Below are 24,063 nucleotides of genomic sequence, written 5' to 3' on the forward strand. Positions count from 1 at the left end.
AAAATGCCATAAAATAATAATATACCAATAATAATAATAATAATAATAATAATAATAATAATAATAATAATAATAATAATATTGATAATAATAAGAAAAAATAATAGTAATAATAAGTCAAGCAGATGATATTTTCTATCACACAGGTAAATCTTTATGTAACTAAAAAATCAAACAGGAAATTCAAAATGATTACATTTATGTGAAGTGAAGGCTCGATCCTCTGTCTGGTAATCTGCGAAACAGACCAAAAGTTCCACTTATCGACCCCTCTTAGCAATCTTCAAAGTGATTTGGTATTCCAGACAGCTGAGACCTAGTGAAGGTATGGACGATGATAAAGAATTATTTGTAAAATTTTAGAGGGGCAACAGAGAAGTTGGTTCTTACCGTTGGTGCCACGAGAAGTTGGTTCTTACCGTTGGTGCCACGAGAAGTTGGTTCTTACCGTTGGTGCCACGAGAAGGTGGTTCTTACCGTTGGTGCCACGAGAAAGAGGGCCTAACCATTGGTACTACAAGAAAGATACCCTTACTGTTGGTACTACGAGAAGGAGGGCCTTACTGTTACCTTACCATTGGTGCCACGAGAAAGGGGCTCTTACCGTTGGGGCCACTAGAAAGGGGCTCTTACTGCTGGTGCTACTGGAAAGGGGCCCTTACCACGCAAGTTTCCGGCGAGCACAAAGGAGAAAGTGGGTTTGAGGAGACACAGTAAAACGCGCTGAAGGTGATTTAGTGACCTAATCGTCTTGGAAGCTGCAAAGTCAGGGAAGGGAGCCTCTTCACGGCAGTTTAATGACGTCGGCCGCCTGCAAGAAGGCCTCACTAGGCAGGTCAGTCATCACCTGCCGCAGGGAATGGGTGCTTTCTCAAGGGTTTAGTGTTGGCCAAACCATCCAGGTCCTAGCGAAGCCTCGGGAGAAGATGAGATTCATAATTTACTGCTTGGGAGGTTACTTCTGCATGCAGGTTAGTCAGCACATGCCTGAAGGGGCTTCCGCAGGTTATCCTTACAGAACACATGTCTTGACGCATGTTTTGACGCGTACTTTGGCGTGTGCCTGAAGGATATTCAGGCTATCCGGTAGGTCGTTTGCTCTGACGCATGTCTGTAAAAGTACGCAGGCTTCTCTCAGCGGACAGGCCTGACGCATGCCTGAAAGATTACGCAGGTTACCCTGAGAGGAGGTATGTCTTGACGCATGCGTTACACCCCGAGTAATAATAATAGCAACAACAATAATAATTACCTTCATGATGCACCCCTTAAAGGGAAAGATCTGTAGAATTACCTATTGACTTACATATTATAGAAATAGCGAAGCTAAGAAGATGTTGAGGTAAATAACTAGAAAAAAAACTGAAGACTCACACGAAGTAAATAATAGCTTCTCTGACAGAGTAAGGAGGCGGGGAATTAGCTCCTGAACGATATATTGACTTAATCATCTTGAAAATGGCGAAGGCAGGGAGGAGTTAGTTCATAATTAGACCATCTGGATACCCTCGCCAATTTTCTGCTCACCACAGGTAAGTTGCCACCTGCCCTGACCTAGGGAAGGTGCCAGGTTCCTGCTCGCCACAGGTGAGTTGCTACCTGCCGTTACCTAGGGAAGGTGCAAAGTACCTGCTTAACCACACTTGAGTTGGCACCTGCCTTGACCTAGGAAAGGTGCCAGGTTCCTGCTAGCCACAGGTGACTTGGCACCTGCCCTGACTTAGGGGAGGAAGCCTCGCAGGTTATCTCATCTCAAAGATGAGTTACCAGCTTGGCTTTATGACTAAGACACCTGCGCAACACTTGGGTATCTTCGTTGTCGAGACGATTCGCCATCCAGTGGCTTTATCAGTCCAGTGCAGAGAGTAATACTGAACTAACGAAATCGTACCTGGCTAACACTTCGGTCTGGAGTTTTATGTCTCTCTGATCGCGGGCTCTATCTTCTCCCGTGGTATGGTTTGAGTAAAATGAAGATTGTCAACATGAAGTAGTAGTAGTTTGAGGGGATCAGTCCCTCAGCCTTTGATGGATTTGTTGGAAATGGTGGAAGACATTTGAGGTGATCAATTACCGAGACATGATGAATCTACTGGAGACTATAAACGACGTAAATAAGCAGTTTGACAGTGGAAGACGTGAATAAGTAGTAGTTTGAGGTAATCAGTCCCTCAGCCTTAAAAGGTGTTCAGTCTCACCCTGACCTAGGAAAGGAAGAGTAAGCCTCGACGGTCATCTTGGAAAGCTTTATTGACCTAATCATATTAAAACCAACCAAGTCTGGAAGCTAGACGTGAGCCACCTCTCGGCTGGAGAATTTTCAAAAGACGAACTCGGATGTGTTGCAGATTTTTTTTAAGGGCTGGTGAGGCTCCAGACAGCCTCGATACCCTTCTTTACCTGCTAAGATATTACCTATGATGAGAAACATACCAGGTTTAAGAACAAGTTTTTTTTCTGGGACAGATTTTTACTTTCTCAATTCATAACTTGATAAAGAGCGAAACGTTATTGTAAGAAAAAGGATGTTTCGCCCACTTGTCAGAAATACATTCTTTTATTTTTTACAGTTTTGACGTCAACAAAGTTATCGTTAGTGACGCTGACGTAACTATAATGATTTAATGTTAAAACAACTATAATTTTCAACGGTAACACATTCATCATTTTTTGACATCGTCACCAGGATTACCTCTCATTTTGCCACAACTGTTATTGCTGACGTCAAGAACAATAATCTCTGACGCTGAGCTAAGTGTCATCATGAACGCTGATGTAACTGTCATTCACAATTATAGACGCTAACACAATTCTCATTCATGGTTTTTGGCACAACTATTATTTTCTTTTTCCACAAGGTATGTCTCCATGGTCTTGAACCTGTCTTCCGTATCAGTTATATAAGACTCGAGACTTCCATCAGAAGCCTCCGAATCGAATGGAGTAAATCGTCATTCCCAGCTTCCCGCGTAATAAAGGTGAAAGGTGGGCAAACAGAGGAGGTGCTGGAAGAGGATCAGATACCTTGGGCAGGAGTGTTTGATGGTGTTGGGGGATGGGGACCGGAAGATAGAGATGAGAAGCCCAGGGATGCGTATTTGGTGCAATTGACCCAAGTGAATGTTGATGCTAATATCGTCGTGGCGGGTTTTCTCATCTCTCCGGCTTGGCCCTGCAGGGAAGACTTGTATTGTTATGTATTTAGCAACGGCACTCTTGTGTAGGATCGTGATACACACACACACACACACACACACGCACACACACACACACACACACACACACACACACACACACACACACACACACACACACACACACACACACACACACATTGCAGGTTTGTGATGTCAACATGATACACTCACAGGCAGACGTCAGAGTCTGCGATAAAGTTTGAGCTTGTCAAACATCAGCCACTCAAGATTTGCCACTCTTGCTCGCGTGCTTCTCTATTAGTCTCCCCTTTTTTAGTCATATCATAACCCATATCAGGTTACCGTTTTCAAGTTAATAAAAATGATAATAATAATAATAATCAAAATAATAATAATAATAATAATAATAATAATAATAATAATAATAATAATAATAATAATAATAATAATAATAATAATAATAATAATAATAATAATAATAATAATAATAATAATAATAATAATAATAATAATAATAATAATAATAAAATTAATAATAATAATAATAAAAATAATAATAAAATTAATAATAGTAGTATTAGAAGTAGCAGTAGTAGCAACAGTAGTAGTAGCATTACTTACTACTACTACTACTACTACAATCACGAGGTATAGAAATCCCTCTCTTCTATCCTTCTATCCCTTACTAAAGCCTACATCTAGATTTTAAAACGTTCTCCTGTATATGGCTAATTTCCAGGTTATCTTAAGAACACCATACCAACACTTCTATCAGTTCTAGCTATCACACTCGCGTGATACACAGAATACTCAATTAGGAATCACCAGCCCAATACATTGGACGCAGCGTGTGTGTGTGTGTGTGTATTTAGGAAGCTTCTTCGAGTCGAGCTGCTGTATTGAATGAGCTAATTGCTTGCACTGAAATCTTGTCTGTCTGTTTGGTGTTTATGCGTTTGATAGCACGTCTGTCATCTAGTAGTCTGTTTTGTCTGCATGTGAGGTACATGCTTATGTCTGTACGTCTGAGGATCACAGGAGAATCTGTATACCCTCCTTCACTTTCTCATTCTCTCCCTCATTCCCTCCATCACGCTCTCCCTCACATTCACCCCTCATTTTCTCTCTCCTTCACACATTCCCTCACACTAGCCTCTCCTGCCTCATAGGACATCTCTCATACACACAAAAACTGTAAATTCATATTAATTCTCAGTAATAATTGAGAAATACCTCAACACACCTTCGATCAGAATGGTGCAGGATAGACGTTTCGGTCTATCCTGCACCATTTCGGTCAATCCTGTACCATTATCACGCTACTAAGGTCCAAGACGGATCGAAACATTGTCTATAGTTTCGTCTGTCGTGTGAGATGCTAGTGAATTTTTCCACTCACGGATATATGACTTTTGTTCTGTATTACCCTTGCAGGTTTAACGCTTCTTTAAGATTATAAGATAATAATGTGAATTTCATTGTTCAATATGAATTATTCCAAACACGGTATTGTGACTATTATCGCTCATTTTCAAGAATTATCAGCCGAATTTCAACTCCTGCAATCAGCTCCGGAATTATGATGATTCTGATAATCATCGGACATGAGAATGATATACTTTCCTTGTCTCATTGGTCATTATATTTTTTCATGGGGGTTCTTGTTTTCCTAATGTAATGGGGGTCATTGTAAGGTCATTACTGTCGTCACTGCCACTCGCACCTAAGGAATAGCCAGTCAATAAAAACATGGAATATAATTTCGAAAATGTTAATGATAATCGTGGTAATTACTGAGATAATAATAATAATAATAATAATAATAATAATAATAATAATAATAATAATAATAATAATAATATATAATTAATAGTAATAATAATAATATATAATTAATAATAATAATAATATATAATTAATAATAATAATAATAATTATTATTATTATTATTATTATTATTATTATTATTATTATTATTATTATTATTATTATTATTATTATTATTGTTATTCTTGTTGTTGTTGTTGTTGTTATATAATGTGCCATAATATAATTATAATACAATAATGAAAATCGTAGAAAAAATATAAAAATGATAATGGTATAATAATATAAATAATAAAAATAAGGCAATAAATAATATTACTTTTGCTGCTACTACTACTACTACTACTACTACTACTACTACTAATAATAATAATAATAATAATAATAATAATAATAATAATAATAATAATAGAAACGTAAGCTCCCCACCAACATAAATGATTTTCGCTTATTTCCTAGTACGGGTAGAGAAAATAAAATGCAGTCGAGGAAGATGGGTGACTCCCAGAGAAGGTTCGGAATATTTCTAAGGGAGAGACGACCATGGAAATCAGAAGTGTCCTGGCAAGTGCAAATTACCGGCCTTGGGGTAGCAGCGAGTTTATTGAAGGAGGTAAAGCAATCAAGGGGCATGAAGTAGACCACACACACACACACACACACACACACACACACACACACACACACACACACACACACACACACTACAGAAGGGATGGAAGGATACAGACTAGTATGTATATGGTTAAGCCTCACGGTTAAAAAAAAAAAAAGTCACTGTATTCTCGATGCTAAAATTGACATAAACCTAACAAGAGGAAAACTTGAGCAGAATTTTCCCCATAAACGACATTTAGAAGTTTAGCTGAGGTTCTGGTGCACTGCTTCAAATGAAGAATATAAAAGTCAAAATACTGTAACTAGAACACTTCACCATAAGCCCTGAATTAGGAGAGAAACCTTACGACGACGTTTCGATCCTTCCTAGACCATTGTAAATTTATATCTGGGAGAGAAAAGTAGAGAAGGCCTGGCTGGGGACGGTGGGGGAGGAGTTATTATTTGTCAATTGTTTTATCTACATCATAATGATGCTTTTATTTCTTCAAATCAAGTTTGAGAAAAATAATTTGGTTCCCATTCTATTACACGGAGCCCTAAACCCATGTGGGTCATTACTTGCAACGAGTCGAGCAGGTTCGATTACACATGAACACAAAAATACTTATAAATGCATGAATACACGAATACACACATACATATAAAACACACAAATACTCATATACATACACAAACACACAGTAACTCATATTAATACACATAAAACATGCAAATATACAATTACACAGAAACACAGATATACACACGCACATTCATATCTGAAAGCCTAAACACATTCTGACGAAACAACTGACAAACGTACTTAGTAAACTTTCAGCAAACATTAATAACATAGTTAGCAAGGCGCAATAATACCATAATTAATTACCAACTGTACGCAGGTTCGATTCCCCGTCATCTCATGCATGCCTCCTACGACTTAACCAAAACTTTACGCCATTGAGGCTTCTGTTCGAGAACTTTGCCTATTAATCACACTTCAAAAGTAACGTGAGAAAATGTGGTTCTGAAATGAGAAAGAGAGAGAGAGAGAGAGAGAGAGAGAGAGAGAGAGAGAGACGGACAGACAGAGGCAGACAGACACAGTGACAGGCAGACAGACAGATAATCAACCAAAGACACAGAAACAGAAGTAAGTGGGAAATCGAAATTTTCCCCCAAATTCGTTGAAACTTCAAATAAAAAAAATCATTTAATATAAAAGAAATGCAGCTTAAAGAGCACGTAGGAAACATGTTTTCAATATCAATGCTTAATAATATTAAGGAAAAGCTACATCAGTTCCATTGTTTATATGCAAATGGTTAATAAAATTTCAAACGCGTCAGAAAACGCCTCATTATTTCCTGAAACGTCGCATTATGCAATAAAACGCAAGTTATCTCTTGTTCTTCTATATTCGGTAATATTTCACTAAACTTTTTAAACCAAAGTTTTAACAGATTTGTCGACGGCATAAACAATAAACAATCACAACAGACATGTTTATTTTTCTCACAGCTGTCAAGTTAATGTTTAAAAAATCATGGGTAGGAAACACCAATAATCTCAGTGCTGCCAACGTAATGTTTAAAGCCTCATGGGCGGGAAACGTCAATAATATCAGAGCTGCCAACGTAATGTTTACGAAATGATGGCCAGAAAATACTGATAATCTGCCATTGTTCAGTGACAGATATTTTGCAAATAGAATAATCAGTCATATTGTAATATATATATATATATATATATATATATATATATATATATATATATATATATATATATATATATATATATATATGCAAGGAATTCGCAAGAGCAGGCGAAATATACACAAACACTGATCTCTGAATGAAGGAGACTCGAACCTAGGCTGTAAGCCATCTCCCTGAAAGCTGGCTGCCTTGAATCAACGTCTAGCGCAAGCTGGACGGCAAGGTATTGGTCCAGTGTGGTGAGAATGGTAATGCGCAGCGTACCTTGTTCCAAGGTTCGTAGGCTCGAGTCTCCTTCAGCCAGAGATTAGTGTTTATATATATATATATATAAATATATATATATATATTTGTATATATATATATATATATATATATATATATATATATATATATATATATATATATATATATATATATATATATATATTTACAATTATTTCATTATTATTAAAATTATGTATAAATATATTATTGTCTAATAATAGGAAGTTGTGCAGAACAAATGAATTTATTGAGTAATAAATTTAATTCTTGTATAATTAATGTAATTAAATATCTTGTGTAATTAGTGCAATTAATTAGTGTAATTGATAAGTGTAATTAATTAGTGTAATTATTAATATAATTTAAAGGTAATTTTAGACAAGTTCAAACATCAGAGTCTTAACTAAAATAAATAAATTCGTAAAAGCAGAGAAAAAAAATTGAAATGCAGTTATATATATATATATATATATATATATATATATATATATATATATATATATATATATATATATATATATATATATATATATATATATATTCTTGTGACATCCAGAATTTTGAACGCATATGCAATATAAAAACAATTTTTCAAAAGCAGGTTACCAAAAAAATATATATACATATGGATATTTCAAAGCCCCTTTAACGTTATAGCATAACCACCACATAAACGATATAAATAAAATTTATGGCATTAAAAAAAAATTACCAAAATTTATCCGCCCATTGGCTATTGCTAAACTGAAATGGAATTATACTTCTGTTAATGGTAATATTATTATTATTAACAAAACAATAATAATAATAATAATAATAATAATAATAATATTATTATTATTATTATTATTATTATTATTATTATTATTATTATTATTATTATTATTATTGTTGTTGCTGTTGTTGTTGTTTCGTCTTCCTGAAGAAGCGGTAACTCCGTAGGGGTCATGTAGCACTTGGAAATTGGTAGATAATCATGGTTAATCCTAGGAAGAAGAGAGTACCTCTAATTCCTTAGACTGAGAGCCCTTCACCATGATCCCTGATGACCCGAGAGTTCTTGTTGTAATCACAAAGGCAAATTTATATAATAGGAACAACAAGAGAAAGAAAAGAAGGCCAAAAAAATAAAGGGGAATAGGGAGGATGGCAGGTGGGAACGAAGGAAGGAAGGAAGATGAAGAAGGAAGGCAGGAGGGAAGGAAGGGGAGGAATGAAGGTCGGTAGGGAGGGAAGGTAGGCGGAAAGGAAAGGTAAGTGGGAAGGAATGAGGGAAGAAAGGAATGGAAAATAAAAAGTAGGTGGGGAGGGAGGAAGGTAGGTGGGAAGGAAAGAAGGTAGATGAGAAGGGAGGATAGATGGACGGAGGGAGCGAAGACAGTTACTGTATGATAACTAATCGTGATACCAGTTACTGCATGATAATTGCTCGTGGTACCAGTTACCGTATGATAATTACTCATTATGCCAGTTACTGCATACTAATTGCTCGTGGTACCAGTTATTGCATGATAATTGCTCGTGATACAAGATATCTCATGATAATTGCCTTAAAACGAGGTACTTTACTATAATTACTAGTAATAAACTCATAGTGTTGTTTCAGTTTCAAAGGAATTATTGGCCTGATTATCAATAGATACACGGCGATTATTACTGCTGCAGAAACGACAACCTCAATAGTATTTATGCGCATCGCTTAATATTAAGCAAAGTAGATGCTTATTAAGTTACTTTGTTAAATAATAATAAAAATATTGATAAAGCCAAGGCTTTAGTTTAAAATTTACTGCTGAATACTGGTTGTTGAATTGTAAATACACCAGTGAAGAGGTGTATATATATATATATATATATATATATATATATATATATATATATATATATATATATATATATATATATATATATATATATTCGTATATATATATATATATATATATATATATATATATATATATATATATATATATATATATATATATATATATATATACATATATATATATATATGTATGTATGTATATATATGTATGTATATATATATATAAATATATATATATATATATATATATATATATATATATATATATATATATATATATATATATATATATATATAGTAGTAGTACTGTCTCATAAACACGCTAGATAACAGGGATATCTTGCTACTCCTACTTACACTTTGGTCACACTTCACAGACACGCACATGCATATATATATATATATACATACATCTAGGTTTTTCTCCTTTTTCTAAATAGCTCTTGTTCTTTTTTATTTCTTCTATTGTCCATGGGGAAGTGGAAAAGAATCTTTCCTCCGTAAGCCATGCGTGTCGTATGAGGCGACTAAAATGCCGGGAGCAATGGGCTAGTAACCCCTTCTCCTGTATACATTTACTAAAAAAGAGAAGAAGAAAAACTTTATAAAACTGGGATGCTTAAATGTGCGTGGATGTAGTGCGGATGACAAGAAACAGATGATTGCTGATGTTATGAATGAAAAGAAGTTGGATGTCCTGGCTCTAAGCGAAACAAAGCTGAATGGGGTAGGAGAGTTTCAGTGGGGGGAAATAAATGGGATTAAATCTGGAGTATCTGAGAGAGTTAGAGCAAAGGAAGGGGTAGCAGTAATGTTAAATGATCAGTTATGGAAGGAGAAAAGAGAATATGAATGTGTAAATTCAAGAATTATGTGGATTAAAGTAAAGGTTGGATGCGAGAAGTGGGTCATAATAAGCGTGTATGCACCTGGAGAAGAGAGGAATGCAGAGGAGAGAGAGAGATTTTGGGAGATGTTAAGTGAATGTATAGGAGCCTTTGAACCAAGTGAGAGAGTAATTGTGGTAGGGGACCTGAATGCTAAAGTAGGAGAAACTTTTAGAGAGGGTGTGGTAGGTAAGTTTGGGGTGCCAGGTGTAAATGATAATGGGAGCCCTTTGATTGAACTTTGTATAGAAAGGGGTTTAGTTATAGGTAATACATATTTTAAGAAAAAGAGGATAAATAAGTATACACGATATGATGTAGGGCGAAATGACAGTAGTTTGTTGGATTATGTATTGGTAGATAAAAGACTGTTGAGTAGACTTCAGGATGTACACGTTTATAGAGGGGCCACAGATATATCAGATCACTTTCTAGTTGTAGCTACACTGAGAGTGAAAGGTAGATGGGATACAAGGAGAATAGAAGCATCAGGGAAGAGAGAGGTGAAGGTTTATAAACTAAAAGAGGAGGCAGTTAGGGAAAGATATAAACAGCTATTGGAGGATAGATGGGCTAATGAGAGCATAGGCAATGGGGTCGAAGAGGTATGGGGTAGGTTTAAAAAATGTAGTGTTAGAGTGTTCAGCAGAAGTTTGTGGTTACAGGAAAGTGGGTGCAGGAGGGAAGAGGAGCGATTGGTGGAATGATGATGTAAAGAGAGTAGTAAGGGAGAAAAAGTTAGCATATGAGAAGTTTTTACAAAGTAGAAGTGATGCAAGGAGGGAAGAGTATATGGAGAAAAAGAGAGAGGTTAAGAGAGTGGTGAAGCAATGTAAAAAGAGAGCAAATGAGAGAGTGGGTGAGATGTTATCAACAAATTTTGTTGAAAATAAGAAAAAGTTTTGGAGTGAGATTAACAAGTTAAGAAAGCCTAGAGAACAAATGGATTTGTCAGTTAAAAATAGGAGAGGAGAGTTATTAAATGGAGAGTTAGAGGTATTGGGAAGATGGAGGGAATATTTTGAGGAATTGTTAAATGTTGATGAAGATAGGGAAGCTGTGATTTCGTGTATAGGGCAAGGAAGAATAACATCTTGTAGGAGTGAGGAAGAGCCAGTTGTGAGTGTGGGGGAAGTTCGTGAGGCAGTAGGTAAAATGAAAGGGGGTAAGGCAGCCGGGATTGATGGGATAAAGATAGAAATGTTAAAAGCAGGTGGGGATATAGTTTTGGAGTGGTTGGTGCAATTATTTAATAAATGTATGGAAGAGGGTAAGGTACCTAGGGATTGGCAGAGAGCATGCATAGTTCCTTTGTATAAAGGCAAAGGGGATAAAAGAGAGTGCAAAAATTATAGGGGGATAAGTCTGTTGAGTGTACCTGGTAAAGTGTATGGTAGAGTTATAATTGAAAGAATTAAGAGTAAGACGGAGAATAGGATAGCAGATGAACAAGGAGGCTTTAGGAAAGGTAGGGGGTGTGTGGACCAGGTGTTTACAGTGAAACATATAAGTGAACAGTATTTAGATAAGGCTAAAGAGGTCTTTGTGGCATTTATGGATTTGGAAAAGGCGTATGACAGGGTGGATAGGGGGGCAATGTGGCAGATGTTGCAAGTGTATGGTGTAGGAGGTAGGTTACTGAAAGCAGTGAAGAGTTTTTACGAGGATAGTGAGGCTCAAGTTAGAGTATGTAGGAAAGAGGGAAATTTTTTCCCAGTAAAAGTAGGCCTTAGACAAGGATGTGTGATGTCACCGTGGTTGTTTAATATATTTATAGATGGGGTTGTAAGAGAAGTAAATGCGAGGGTCTTGGCAAGAGGCGTGGAGTTAAAAGATAAAGAATCACACACAAAGTGGGAGTTGTCACAGCTGCTCTTTGCTGATGACACTGTGCTCTTGGGAGATTCTGAAGAGAAGCTGATATATATATATGTGTGTGTGTGTGTGTGAAGAATTTACTTTAAACCCTATTTTAGGGATTAAAGTATTCTTTAATGGCGATGAACTGGTTACACACAGCCTTAATGAGTTTCGTGTAGCCAATAGGATTTTAACCCAATTAACCATCCAGCCAACCAGGAAGGAAATCGTAATCTAAGTCGTGTAGAGCCGATAGTGTAATAAAGGAGACAGAGGGGAAACAGACAGATAGACAGAAAGGAAGAGACGTCAGATACAAATTGCATGCAGATGACAGTCAGGTACAAGTTAATTACAAAGTCGTCAAAGAGTTTAGTGAGAGCTTTATTGGTGCCGAGGTGTGTTCGTGTGCCTTTGTGACTGTACTGGTGTATATATATATACAGGTACAGGTGAGAGATGAACCACTCCTAACAGGGACTGTACTTAGTATCATTATTCCTTATCAATTAGGCTCCTCAAGGGCAAAAGTCTACATTCTTTCTAAGGGTTGCCATAGAATTTGTACAATGAATATAATTTTTGCCTTAAACTTACTGTAAAGAAATTGGAAAAGAGAGAAAGCCCATGTAAATATAACTTAAATATAACTTTGCTATTTTTTTAAATAGTAAGAGACATTCAACTGATGAAAATCTTATTAAAATTATATTTATCCGAAAGATTCACTGGGGAATTTTTCTCAAATGAAAAAGCCTAAACACAGACATAAATTTTAATTATTTTTTCTTAAATTTATGATTTATTTCACTTTTTATTTTCGACGCAACAAGTGAAGGAAAACTTATTGTCTGTCAATAAAAATTTCACGTTTTACAAATTTCCTCGTAAAGAAAATGGGAAACGGAGACCATAAGAAGCAGTAGCAAGGCAAAGAGTCTGTAGTCCAGTAGCATACGCTCATAAACAGTTACAAAATCTAAACATACGAATAACGAATAGTAATTTTATGTAAATGAATAAAAAATAAATAACGTATCACTGTAGAACTTTACGTTGTCACGTTGAGCGCTCCCTCCTGATGATGATGCTAATAGTTGACGCTGTCACAGTAACTGGCAGAGCTTTAACAGGTTCTTTCATTACTCTCAGTAGTACGTTGCTGTAGCCAATTTAGTACCATGATAGTCTGTTAATCGATTAAAGTACGACAGGGATCTCACATTGTTTACTGAATAAAATTGGAAGGAATTCAATTAATGGATTGTAGGATAAATTAAATAACTCATGCTAAGAGCTAAACCCATGTGGGGTCATTCAGCGCAAGACGTGGTGGATGGTGGCTTGATTCTCCGTCTAGTGAGCGCTAGACAGACGCGCTTCGTATTTGTAGTCACCTAGATGTCAATATAGGAACAGAGATTTGCATACAGTGGAACAAACATATGGCGGTGCCTCTCCATATATCTTGCACACAAGATTATCAAAGGCAGGTATGCTAATTGCACAGCGCCGAGACTTTGATTTTGCATTTTTTAGTTTATCATGTTTAGACATTCATTTAGCTGTTTAGTTTCTGTTTCAACCTAATAATTCATTCAGTCTGATAGTAATTAAAGTCCTCTCCAATAATTATTTGTGTGTGTGTGTGTGTGTGTGTGACGGTGAATGTCTATGTGTGCTTTTTGACCTCGCCTGTTTGTAAACCTTACCAAGTTTACCTGTGCGAGAAACATTAGACAAACGCACTGCCCATCCAGTTAATGCATTTTTATGTGTATATAAAAACGAGGAACTATACCTTTTGGAAATATTTTTGACTCGGTGTCGCAAGGCTCTCGCATTCCTCTCCGCTTCACTCTTTCATTACCTATGCATCTACCCTAACGTGTACGTATTTTTCTCATTCACTCTGATGTTCTGCCTTTTTTTATATTCTAATGATTTTCATCTTTTCCTGATTAGAATCCAAGCTAATGTGCACTTTGACTTGAATGTAGGTTTGAGCTGTGATGAGGATCAGGAAAAAGGAGAACTGAGATTGCGATGGAGCTGAGATAGAAAGTTATTGGTTGAGATGTGAAAGGCGGTGAGAATGAGCCAGTTGATGGTGATGATGACAAACAAAATGCTTTGGAAAAATAGTGAATCGTGCGAGATCTAGAGTTAGAAGGTCTTGAAAAAAGAGGTGTTTCCACTGAGATCTGAAATGATGCTAGGAGCTCGAAGATGCTAAAATGTGTTAGCTGAGATCTGAGAGGAGTTAAAAGGAACTAGGAGCAAGTAGAAGGCGTATGCTGGGGAAAGGGGCTGAAGCTCAGGTCTAAGAAGCTAGGAGTCAAGAGGGAATGTCGTAACAGAGACCTTGGCACTAAGAGCAGCGGGGAAGGTAGGAGGAGGAGGAGGAGAAGGAGGCTAAGAGGAGCTCATCAAAGGAGAGCAATATCCTCGTCTTACAAGACCTGCTTAAGAGGCAGGGCAGGAGTAATTACTTTGCAATAGCGTCCTCTTCCTCCTCCTCCTCCTCCTCCTTCTTCTCCTCCGCATGCTCTTCATCCTTTTCCTCTTCTTCCTTAAATTATGTTATTTAATTTTATTTGTTGTTGATCTTCTTCTTTTTCTTCTTCATCTATCTGTTCCTCCTAAAATACATATTTAGTTGTACCACCTCAAATTTCACCCTGAAAAGAAAACTCTAATCAATGTTTCTCTCTCTCTTTCGCTAGACTAGAAGTAATTTAAGATGACCCACCCATCTAATACTCATCCGTCACTCGTCTTTCCGTAGGTTCTCTCCCTTCTAGTCTCTCATGCAATATGTGACTCCTGAGGAACCCATCTTAAAATACTCTACTCCATTCTTTGCTCACACGAAATTCTTCAATTTTTTCCATCTTAATATTGCTACTTCTGTTCACAACAAACCTTCCATAATGGAAAACGAAAATTGAATCACGTGTTTCATCTGTCTGTAGATAATTATGAAGTCGAGAGTGACTTAATGTTATTGTCCGGAATGAGCAAAAATGACATTCAGTTTACATTTCCATTGTGTTGGTTAATATTGATGCGTTTCAGCCACGGAACTGTGACCTTTATTCGTCGAACAACAACAGTCTGATTGAACAGAAAATGGAGTTGCGAACTTCCGCCACTTCCTGCATAAAACCCATTCACTTTTACCTATTATCATTATTATTATTATTACTATATATTTCTGCGAAGTGCTAAACCAGTGTGGCACATTCAGCAAACAAGGACGTTACCTAATTAAATTATATTCACTTAGTTGATAAACCTGATTACGTTCCAGTCCTCAGGCGGTGCATAACCCCCTCCGATTTATTGCATCCCCTTGAAAATAATAATAATAATAATAATTCATAAATCGTCCCCGTTACAAGACCAGTCAATAAGGAATTGTTCTCACAGTATCTTTCTTTCTTCTGAGGAACTTACGGGAAACTGTCAAAGGACACCTCTGCTTTACTGGTCTTGCTCCGACCACCTCGACAGTAGCACATTACATTCAGTATAGATTGTAATAGATAATCCTCAGCGGAAAGCCTCGCTGAGGACTTTCAGTTTCCTGCTGTCTGCCTTTCCTCAAGTACATCCATGTTAAGGGCTTTCAAGTCTTCTGCTGTTTCTGCCTTTCTTATGCTTTTCTTCTGCTTCTGCCTTTCTTATGCATTTCTCCGTGCAAGGACTGGTTCGTTTCCATATCTTGTACAGCCTCACAAAGAGAAATTCATTTTAATGATGTCTTCTTTTTCTGCTTGTGTCTTTCATACAGGACTTGTCTAAGAGGAACGTGAGCAGATCTTGGTTGGAACTCAAGCTGAGCTGGACAGATCACGGGGCCACGCTGAGGTGCTCTGCGGCCAGCCCAGCTCTGCAAGATAGAGTCGTCTCCAACAGCTCAGTCTTCGATGTTCACTGTGAGTGTTGAGAGAAAGTAGTTAATCAGTCTTACTCTATTTTATACATTTTTTTTGCGGGGGGGGTCGTCCGTTCTTGCCCTCCTCTTCCTTCTCGTCCAGTTTCTTCCTTTCCTCTTTCACCCCTTCATTTCCTTCCTTCTCTTCCTCCTCTTCCTTCTTCAGTTTCTTTACCCCTGTGTCCCTGCTTTCCATACAGCAGGGGCACAGGAAGACGCTGATATCCAACAACACTTGTGAGGGTGTGGGGAAAGTGAAGGCCTAGAGTGGGCCATGGCAGCATCGACCACTGAAGGCTGTTCGGTTGGCCACGACAGAAGTGGCTGCTTATTTACTCGAGATGAATAGTACCGAAGGTGTAAGACAGTCTGGAAGAAATAGTTTGTCATTTCATCTGCTTTGTTCGCGTCATCTTCCTTGTGCTTGACTCAAGTCATCTTCATCGTAGAATTTCAACTTGTTTGTGAGACACGATTTGTTTTCTTCGATAACCAGTTAACCATCAACTCTCTGCCTCTTACTATTCTTCCTCCTACGTTTACCACCTCGTTCCAGCACCACATTGGACAAGCTCCATATTGCCCATCTTGCAGCTGGCCGTTAGCTCTCCTGTGTCAATTGAATTATTGTACGTCCTTGCCATTGGTAACATAGTGTCTGGCCTTGTAACCCTTCCCCCCTTTCTCCCTGTTCTGTACAGTTTCCTCTGGTTCTTCAATAACTCTTGTCATTACACAGTTTCTCAACTCTTCTTGGCTTATCACTATTCCTACCAGCGGCAGACACGAGAAGCAGTAACCCAGTATCACTGGAACATTTAGCTCTCCATGACCTCTCAGGCTGAAGAAATATTTCTTGTCATCACTGTGAATCATCTGCATCTTTCATTTCCAACTGTGACCTCGTGTACGACATTCCCGGTCACTCATTAGTCGTCTCGTTGCCTTTACCTTTCCTACTCATTCCTGGATTCGCTATTTGTTCCTGGTTATTGAGTAGTTTGTGCTCTCTGGCTTATCTACCACTTCTCGAACGGTTTCTATACGTTTAATATTATCTCTGGTGTAGTCGTGTTGATTGGATGTCAATTACTTTGTCTTTGTTCCGAGGCTAGTGTGTTGATGTTAGAAGCTACTTTGGAAGAGATGAATTTATTCAATCTTGCACTGTAAAGATTACCAGATTACTTAATAAAAAGTTTTGCAAAATACACAAAGACGTAACAAACTTGATTTGGAAAAGTCATTTTATATATTTTGTGGTGAAACATAACGTGTAACGACAATTTCAAGATGACAGGAAATTACTAGAAAATAACTGGAAAAATTATTGCAACCAAACTAGGCTTAATTATCATTTTTCATAATCTGATTAACACATGAAAAATACCAGTAGATGACGAAATACTGAAAAGTCTCATAGAAACCTCTGAGTAATATCATATACATTATTATTATCGCATATAATATTGCGTAAAATGGAATATAATCTTTTAAGATGTGGGTTGTATTCCCGATTTTCTCTAGGATTTACTACTTATATTTTTTCCTCCTTCCAAAGGTCTTTCACGAACAAACATTCACGTTTTATCCCAGTGGTCTGTTGCTGTTCTTCTTGCTTTATAAACATTCTTTACATCGTGTATTGATATTATCATAAGTAGTGACATTTGTTAGCTAGTGAAATGCGGGGTGCGTCATCCGTAGATTTTATTTATGTATTTGTACAGTTGGTCGAGGACAAGGGAATGTGTGCTAAAGAGAATTCTCTCTCTTTCTCTATCCTCTATCTTTCTTTCTCTCTCTCTCCTCTCTTCCTCTCTCTCTCTCTCTCTCTCTCTCTCTCTCTCTCTCTCTCTCTCTCTCTCTCTCTCTCTCTCTCTCTCTCTCTCTCTCTCTCTCTCTTTATCTATCTATCTATCTATCTGTCCATCTATCTATCTATCTATCTATCTAACTATTTATCTTTTTACTCTTAATGACGATATTAGAAAGTTATTATTATTATTATTATTATATATATATATATATATATATATATATATATATATATATATATATATATATATATATATATATATATATATATATATATATATATATATATATATATATACATATAAAGTAAAAGTTAGTATGACATAAGAGAATATTTATCGTAAATTTTCAAACACACACACACACACACACACACGTTTACTTTACTTCCCCTCCCTCTCTTTTCATTCCTCCTGCTTCGAGAGCGCCATAGTTTTAAGCCTTATTACAATGTTCATACTGTATGTATTTTGTCATATTTTTGTTAGGCACGCGACTACGTTTTGTTGTTATTGGAATACTTCTGTTTTTATTATTTCTAAGTATTGTACTAGTAATTTCAGATCAACTCCTCTCTAGTATATGCATCTCAATGCATGTACCCTATCAGTAGTTCATCTCTCTAGGAACATATGTCAGCGCAATGTATTAGTATGTACACACCAGGAGGTGTATATACTTTTTCCAGGGTGTTGGCACACTGATATATTATTTTGATACTCTTGTTACACATCCCCAGGTATGTATCTCCAAGTACATAAATAATTTTCAGCCTATATACATCAAAGTGCTTACCATATTCCGTCGTTCAGGGCTAATAAAGTTCCTGATGATATTGGGAAAACGACGTTCTTTTTCACCCTCGTGTAATCCACTGGATTGAAACCTAACAATTTATCATACTTAGTTATTTATATTTTACGTATTAATTATTAAGGCGATCATTACTGCATAGTGGACACAACAGAAAGTGTAAATACAAGCACATTAAATCAAAATTGATTTAGCTTTGCTTGTCAGATTTCTTTTGAAAGAGAAATTAAAAACCTTCTATTCAGCGGACTTGGATTTAACGGGAACTTCCTGGAAAGTGCTTCCGGTTGCTTCCTCATGCATGTTTGTGTATTAGTCCATGCGTGTGTTTAGTGGCTTACCTGGATACCTGGTAGAGCTTACTGGGGCACCGGGTGGAGCTCTAGCTTCACCCGTAATAAATTAGTTCGTTCTCTGTCCTACTATTCTGTTAAACTTCATTACTCTCATTTACTGTAATGCGTATGTGCAGTCTTTTAATTGCACTCTCCAGTTCGTACTTCCGAAGGTCGAGTCTCGGCTTCTGGAACTGACTTTTACATGTCTCTTACCGGATTTATTCCCCTCATCCTTCGTGAGTCCTGTCATAACTGTTCTCAAAACTGTGTATAGAGCCCGATTCCACTACTACTTCGTCCAGGATATAAACCTTCTTGACCTCTCTCAGGCTGAAGAAATACTTCCTGACATCACTGTGATTCACCTGTAATTTTAATTTTCAACTGTACGCTTGTATACTGTATCCATTCCCGGTCTCTCAAACGGTCTATCCCGATCCATATTATCAGTTCCTCTGAGTATTTCGTATGTCGTTATCATGGCTGCGCTGGCTTTTCCCGTCCTCTAATGTCATCAGATTTAGTACCTTCAGCCTCTCGTATAACTCACTGGCCTGATCTCGTTGCATAACTCAACACTTTGATAAATTAGACACATGTGCAACACTTGGGTATCTTTATTGGGGAAACGTTTCGCCACACAGTGACTTCATCTGTCCATACAAAGGAGAATGGGGAAGAACAGAAGGAATTTGAGGTAATCAGTCCCTCAGATGCACTGATTACCTCAGACTCCTGTTCTTCACCATTCTCCTTCGTATAGACTGATGAAGCCACTGTGTGGCGAAACGTTTCCTCAGTAAAGATGCCCAAGTGTTGTACATGTGTCTAATTTATCAGCTTGTCGGTTCTCTGAACCACTAATCAACTCAACACTTTCTCGGGTTTCGTAACATGCGTTGAGGTGGTGGAGTGTTATTCTTTTGCTGTATACTACAAGATGGGTTTTACGTATGTCGTAGATTGGGCAGTGAATAACTCTTCGCTGAGATTCTTGAAAGCTGCTTTTAGATTTGCCAAACGAGCATTCGCTGCAGAAAATATTCGGCGGATGTATGCTACCGGCAATATGCTTAGCACTATGCTCACCTCTTGATCTTCCTCCTCAAGCGAGGTTTGCAGCTCCTGCCCCACGAGTCTATACTCAGTTTTTAGTCTACTTGCCTCTTCCCCATTTATCGCATTCGCTGGGGTTGAACTCAGATATGAGTTTGTCTGAATAATATTACACTTTATCTTGGTCTATTTGTAGCAGTTTCCTGCCCTTATCGGTTTTCATTATTCTTGTTAATTTTACATTATCTCCAAACAGGAAGACATCTGTCAAGTGTCCTGTATTCATCTGAGATGTAAGTTTCAACTAGTAGTTCTGCTAGTTCTCCTCTTCCCTCTCGCTGAATCCCTGGTGACACCTCGTCTGCCTTTAACGTAACCAGCACGCTCAAACGTATTTTCACCTCTTTCACTGTTGGGTGTATGGTGGTCATCAGCTGTTTGTGCCCACTTTCTCTTGGACTCTCTGGTGTTGTCTGTGTTTCTACTGTAAACACTTCATTAAATAATTTGTTTAACTCACTACAGATTTAGTTGTCACTTCTCGTGAGCTTTATACCTTCCTTCTTCCATCTTATTACCTGATCCTTTTACTCTCGTGTTTCTTCTTTTCTTCTGATGAGACTATGAACCGTTTTCGGTTCAGACTTCGTTGTTTAGTCATTTTCAAATTGTCGTTGAGCTTCTCTTCTCTTCTCACTCTTCGTTTTCGTTTCTGGCTCTTCTCCTTAATTCTCTGCTTTCTTCTTTCCCCACACTTTCTATAGTTTTCCATTCTCTTCTACTTTTCGTTGTTAACCTTTCTGCAACTTTTGCTGAACGGCGGACATTCTATTTTTTTTACCTTTTTCTAATTTTCTTCTGGGTATGATGTTCTCCTCTGCCTCCCAGCACTTCCCAGCAAGGTACTTTATTTTCTCATTCATTGGCTTTAATCTCTCAACTTTCTTTCACTGTACTGCTTTCAAGAATTTTCTCATCTTTTCAAGGTTTCCTCGTCTGAATTCTGTTTTCTCCCATCCCGCACCTGCTATTCTTCTCTCAATGTTTATCTTCAGAAGATATTCGAAATTCGTACTGTATGTTTGTGTGTGTGTGTGTGTGTGTGTGTGTGTGTGTGTGTGTGTGTGTGTGTGTGTGTGTGTGTGTGTGCAAATACAATAATAATTAAATGAACTACGAATTATTTACTAGATAACTAAGACACTGGAGAAAGTGGTCAGAATGACATAAAATTTCGTAGATAGAACCGGTCCCGGCGCCGCAGTATCCTGCCAGCGACGTGGACGTGCTGGATCACCCAGAAGACTTACCTCTCTGAAGCAATGTGTACACTGCAGCATAAGTGCTGTATTGCGACTCTATGACCTAGTACTCGCTGCATCGTCTCTTGCAGTCCCTCACTGGCAGTGTGCGTGAGAACATTATCTCAGAAGAACAATTGCAAGTGTAAGATGCAGAGCGCAGTTGTGATCTCCCTCTGCGTCAAGAATTTATCAAAGGTTAGATATTGCGAGCTGCGTTATGAGCTTTGTCGCACCCTCAGTGTGGAAGTAAAGACGTGACTCCTGGCTTCAGTTGACGTACTCTCTAATGTTCTATTCGCTAAGAGGCATTCACTAACAGTCTGACTGGTCAAAGACTGAACAAAGATTAGCGAACGGTGGATCGATCTCCCGTACGCTTTCTGAAACACACACAGAAAACATATTTGCCAAAGAGTGAGAGAATTTTATCTTGCAGGAAAGGGCAGAAAAGAAGATGAATAAAATATTATGAACGCCTCACACTGGTCGCAGGATTGGCCAGAAAGGTGAAGGTAAACTGCTCAATTGTCTTATCTCCAAAAAAGACAAAAATAGAGCGAGTAAAATCAGTTTAGACTCTTTCTCTCACTTTTTTCATAATATCGCAGCGCTTTTAAAGTTTGCAAACAACACGTCCAGACTTTTAACTCGGGGCTTCGATTTTGTGAACCGATACGCCCTAGACTACGAAGACGAACGAGTTTATTGAATACTCGCTGTTGTTGACAGCTCTTGCAGAGACTTTTACTAACTTTACGCACAATTTTAGAGTTGCAGCTCAACAATACTGGCAACTGCAAGTCCTTAAATCAGCGCGAGGTAAGACAAGCTTGCGATTTCCAATTTTTGCAATCAGTTTATAGCAAACCAAAATTCTGATTCCCGTTTTAATGGAAAAATATGATTTATTGGACAGATAAAATGAAGCGTCATTCCAGATAAATCATTAATTTTCTCCCATGGATATTTTAATACGAAATTTCATTTATTCACATATAGCTTGGAATTAATATAGAATTTATTTTAACATTATTTTTATTATATTCGCGGGGGGGGGGGGGTTAGTGCCTATCACGTAGGAGTCACGAAGCGCCTGGAGATTGAGAGGTAATTATATTTGAGCCATGGACTCTGAGGGCAGCTTCAGTTCGTTGGATCAAGAGCCCTGTACCAGTATGAAGACATCTGAAAGCTGTCTTCATACTGGTACAGGTAGAAAGAAAGAATAAAAAATGGGATGGGGTCGAATGTGGCAAGATGTTATGGAAGGATGAAGGGGAAGTGAGAGGGGGGACAATAAAGGGGCATTAAGAGGAGGGGGGAGGGGAAAAAGGAGGAATGAGAGGAAAGAGGGAGAAAGGATACAAAGGAAATATTACCGAAGAATATTGTTATCCACACAATTGAAGAAAATGTCGAGTTTTTTGAAGATCGGCATCGAGTCGATATCGTAAGTCAAGACAAGAGTGATGAGAGACGTAAAGACAAGAGTGAATGACGTCAAGAATAGAGTGATGAGAGGGGTAAAGGCAAGAGTGACGTCAAGACAAGAGTGATGAGAAATGTCAAGACAAGAGTGATGAGAAATGTCAAGAGTGATAAGAGACATCGAGACAAGAGTGAATGACGTCAAGACAAGAGTGATGAGAGACGTCAAGACAAGAGTGATTGACGTCAAGAATAGAATGATGAGAGGGGTAAAGACAAGAGTGACGTCAAGAGAAGAGTGATGAGAAATGTCAAGACAAGAGTGATGAGAAATGTCAAGAGTGATGAGAAATGTCAAGAGTGATGAGAGACGTCGAGACAAGAGTGATTGACGTCAAGACAAGAGTGATGAGAGACGTCAAGACAAGAGTGATTGACGTTAGGACAAGAGTGATGAGAGACGTCAAGACAAGAGTGACTGACGTCAAGACAAGAGTGATTGACGTCAAGACAAGAGTGACGGACTGGTAACGATCGTGTGAAGGCTTACTCAGCCCTGAAACAACTTCAGACAGTATTACCAAGGCTGGCTCCTCCTCAGGAAAATTAGTGAATAGAAAAAGAAATAACAGACAAACATAAACACTTTATTATATAGAAAATATAAAACACTTAAATATGAAACATTAATCCTACATTAAAGAAAATGAAAAATGAAAAATATAAATGATAACTGAATTCAACGCTAATATATATAGGGGTGTCTGGTGTTGGTGACACTGAGTGTTGAAATCGTAGCCGTTGCCGATGATGGGGGGGGATTCGCAGGTGTTGGTTACAACCCACTGGCTAGTTTTTCACAGAATAGCCTTGAGTATTATATCCCGATGACATGAAAGCAGGTCCTTTACCACTGCAATGATGAGGGGTTACGTCCTGCAATTTCTTACAGGTGCACAGGTAATTAAATCCAAAAAGGGGAAGTCTCAGGACGTTAGTCCATCTCCACCAGTTCTTCTCGTTGATTGACAGGTGACCCTCTCTGTCATCCAAGCTGAAAAGATAGACAGGTTACCCACTGCTTAAATAATCACTCTCCATGATAAGTACAATACCTAAAAGTTGTGGTGATTATTACAAGGCAGGCATGTACTTACAGTAGTGCTGGGAGCTGTGAGTCTAGTGATTACTGTTTGGACCAGAGCCCCACACGTCACCTTTCGG

General features: G+C 37.7%; 1 protein-coding gene across 1 annotated transcript in view; it reads left to right on the forward strand.

Moving 5' to 3' along the window:
- The window catches only part of LOC128684341 (uncharacterized), a 108,003-nt gene that overhangs the window by 52,115 nt on the left and 31,825 nt on the right, over positions 1-24,063 (forward strand). Inside the window, exon 6 of the mRNA XM_070098222.1 lies at positions 15,939-16,083. Coding sequence (XP_069954323.1) covers positions 15,939-16,083 — 145 coding nt within the window. The remainder of the gene's footprint in view (positions 1-15,938; positions 16,084-24,063) is intronic.

Source organism: Cherax quadricarinatus, chromosome 4 (genome assembly GCF_038502225.1).
Source record: "Cherax quadricarinatus isolate ZL_2023a chromosome 4, ASM3850222v1, whole genome shotgun sequence".
NCBI classification, from domain to species: domain Eukaryota; kingdom Metazoa; phylum Arthropoda; class Malacostraca; order Decapoda; family Parastacidae; genus Cherax; species Cherax quadricarinatus.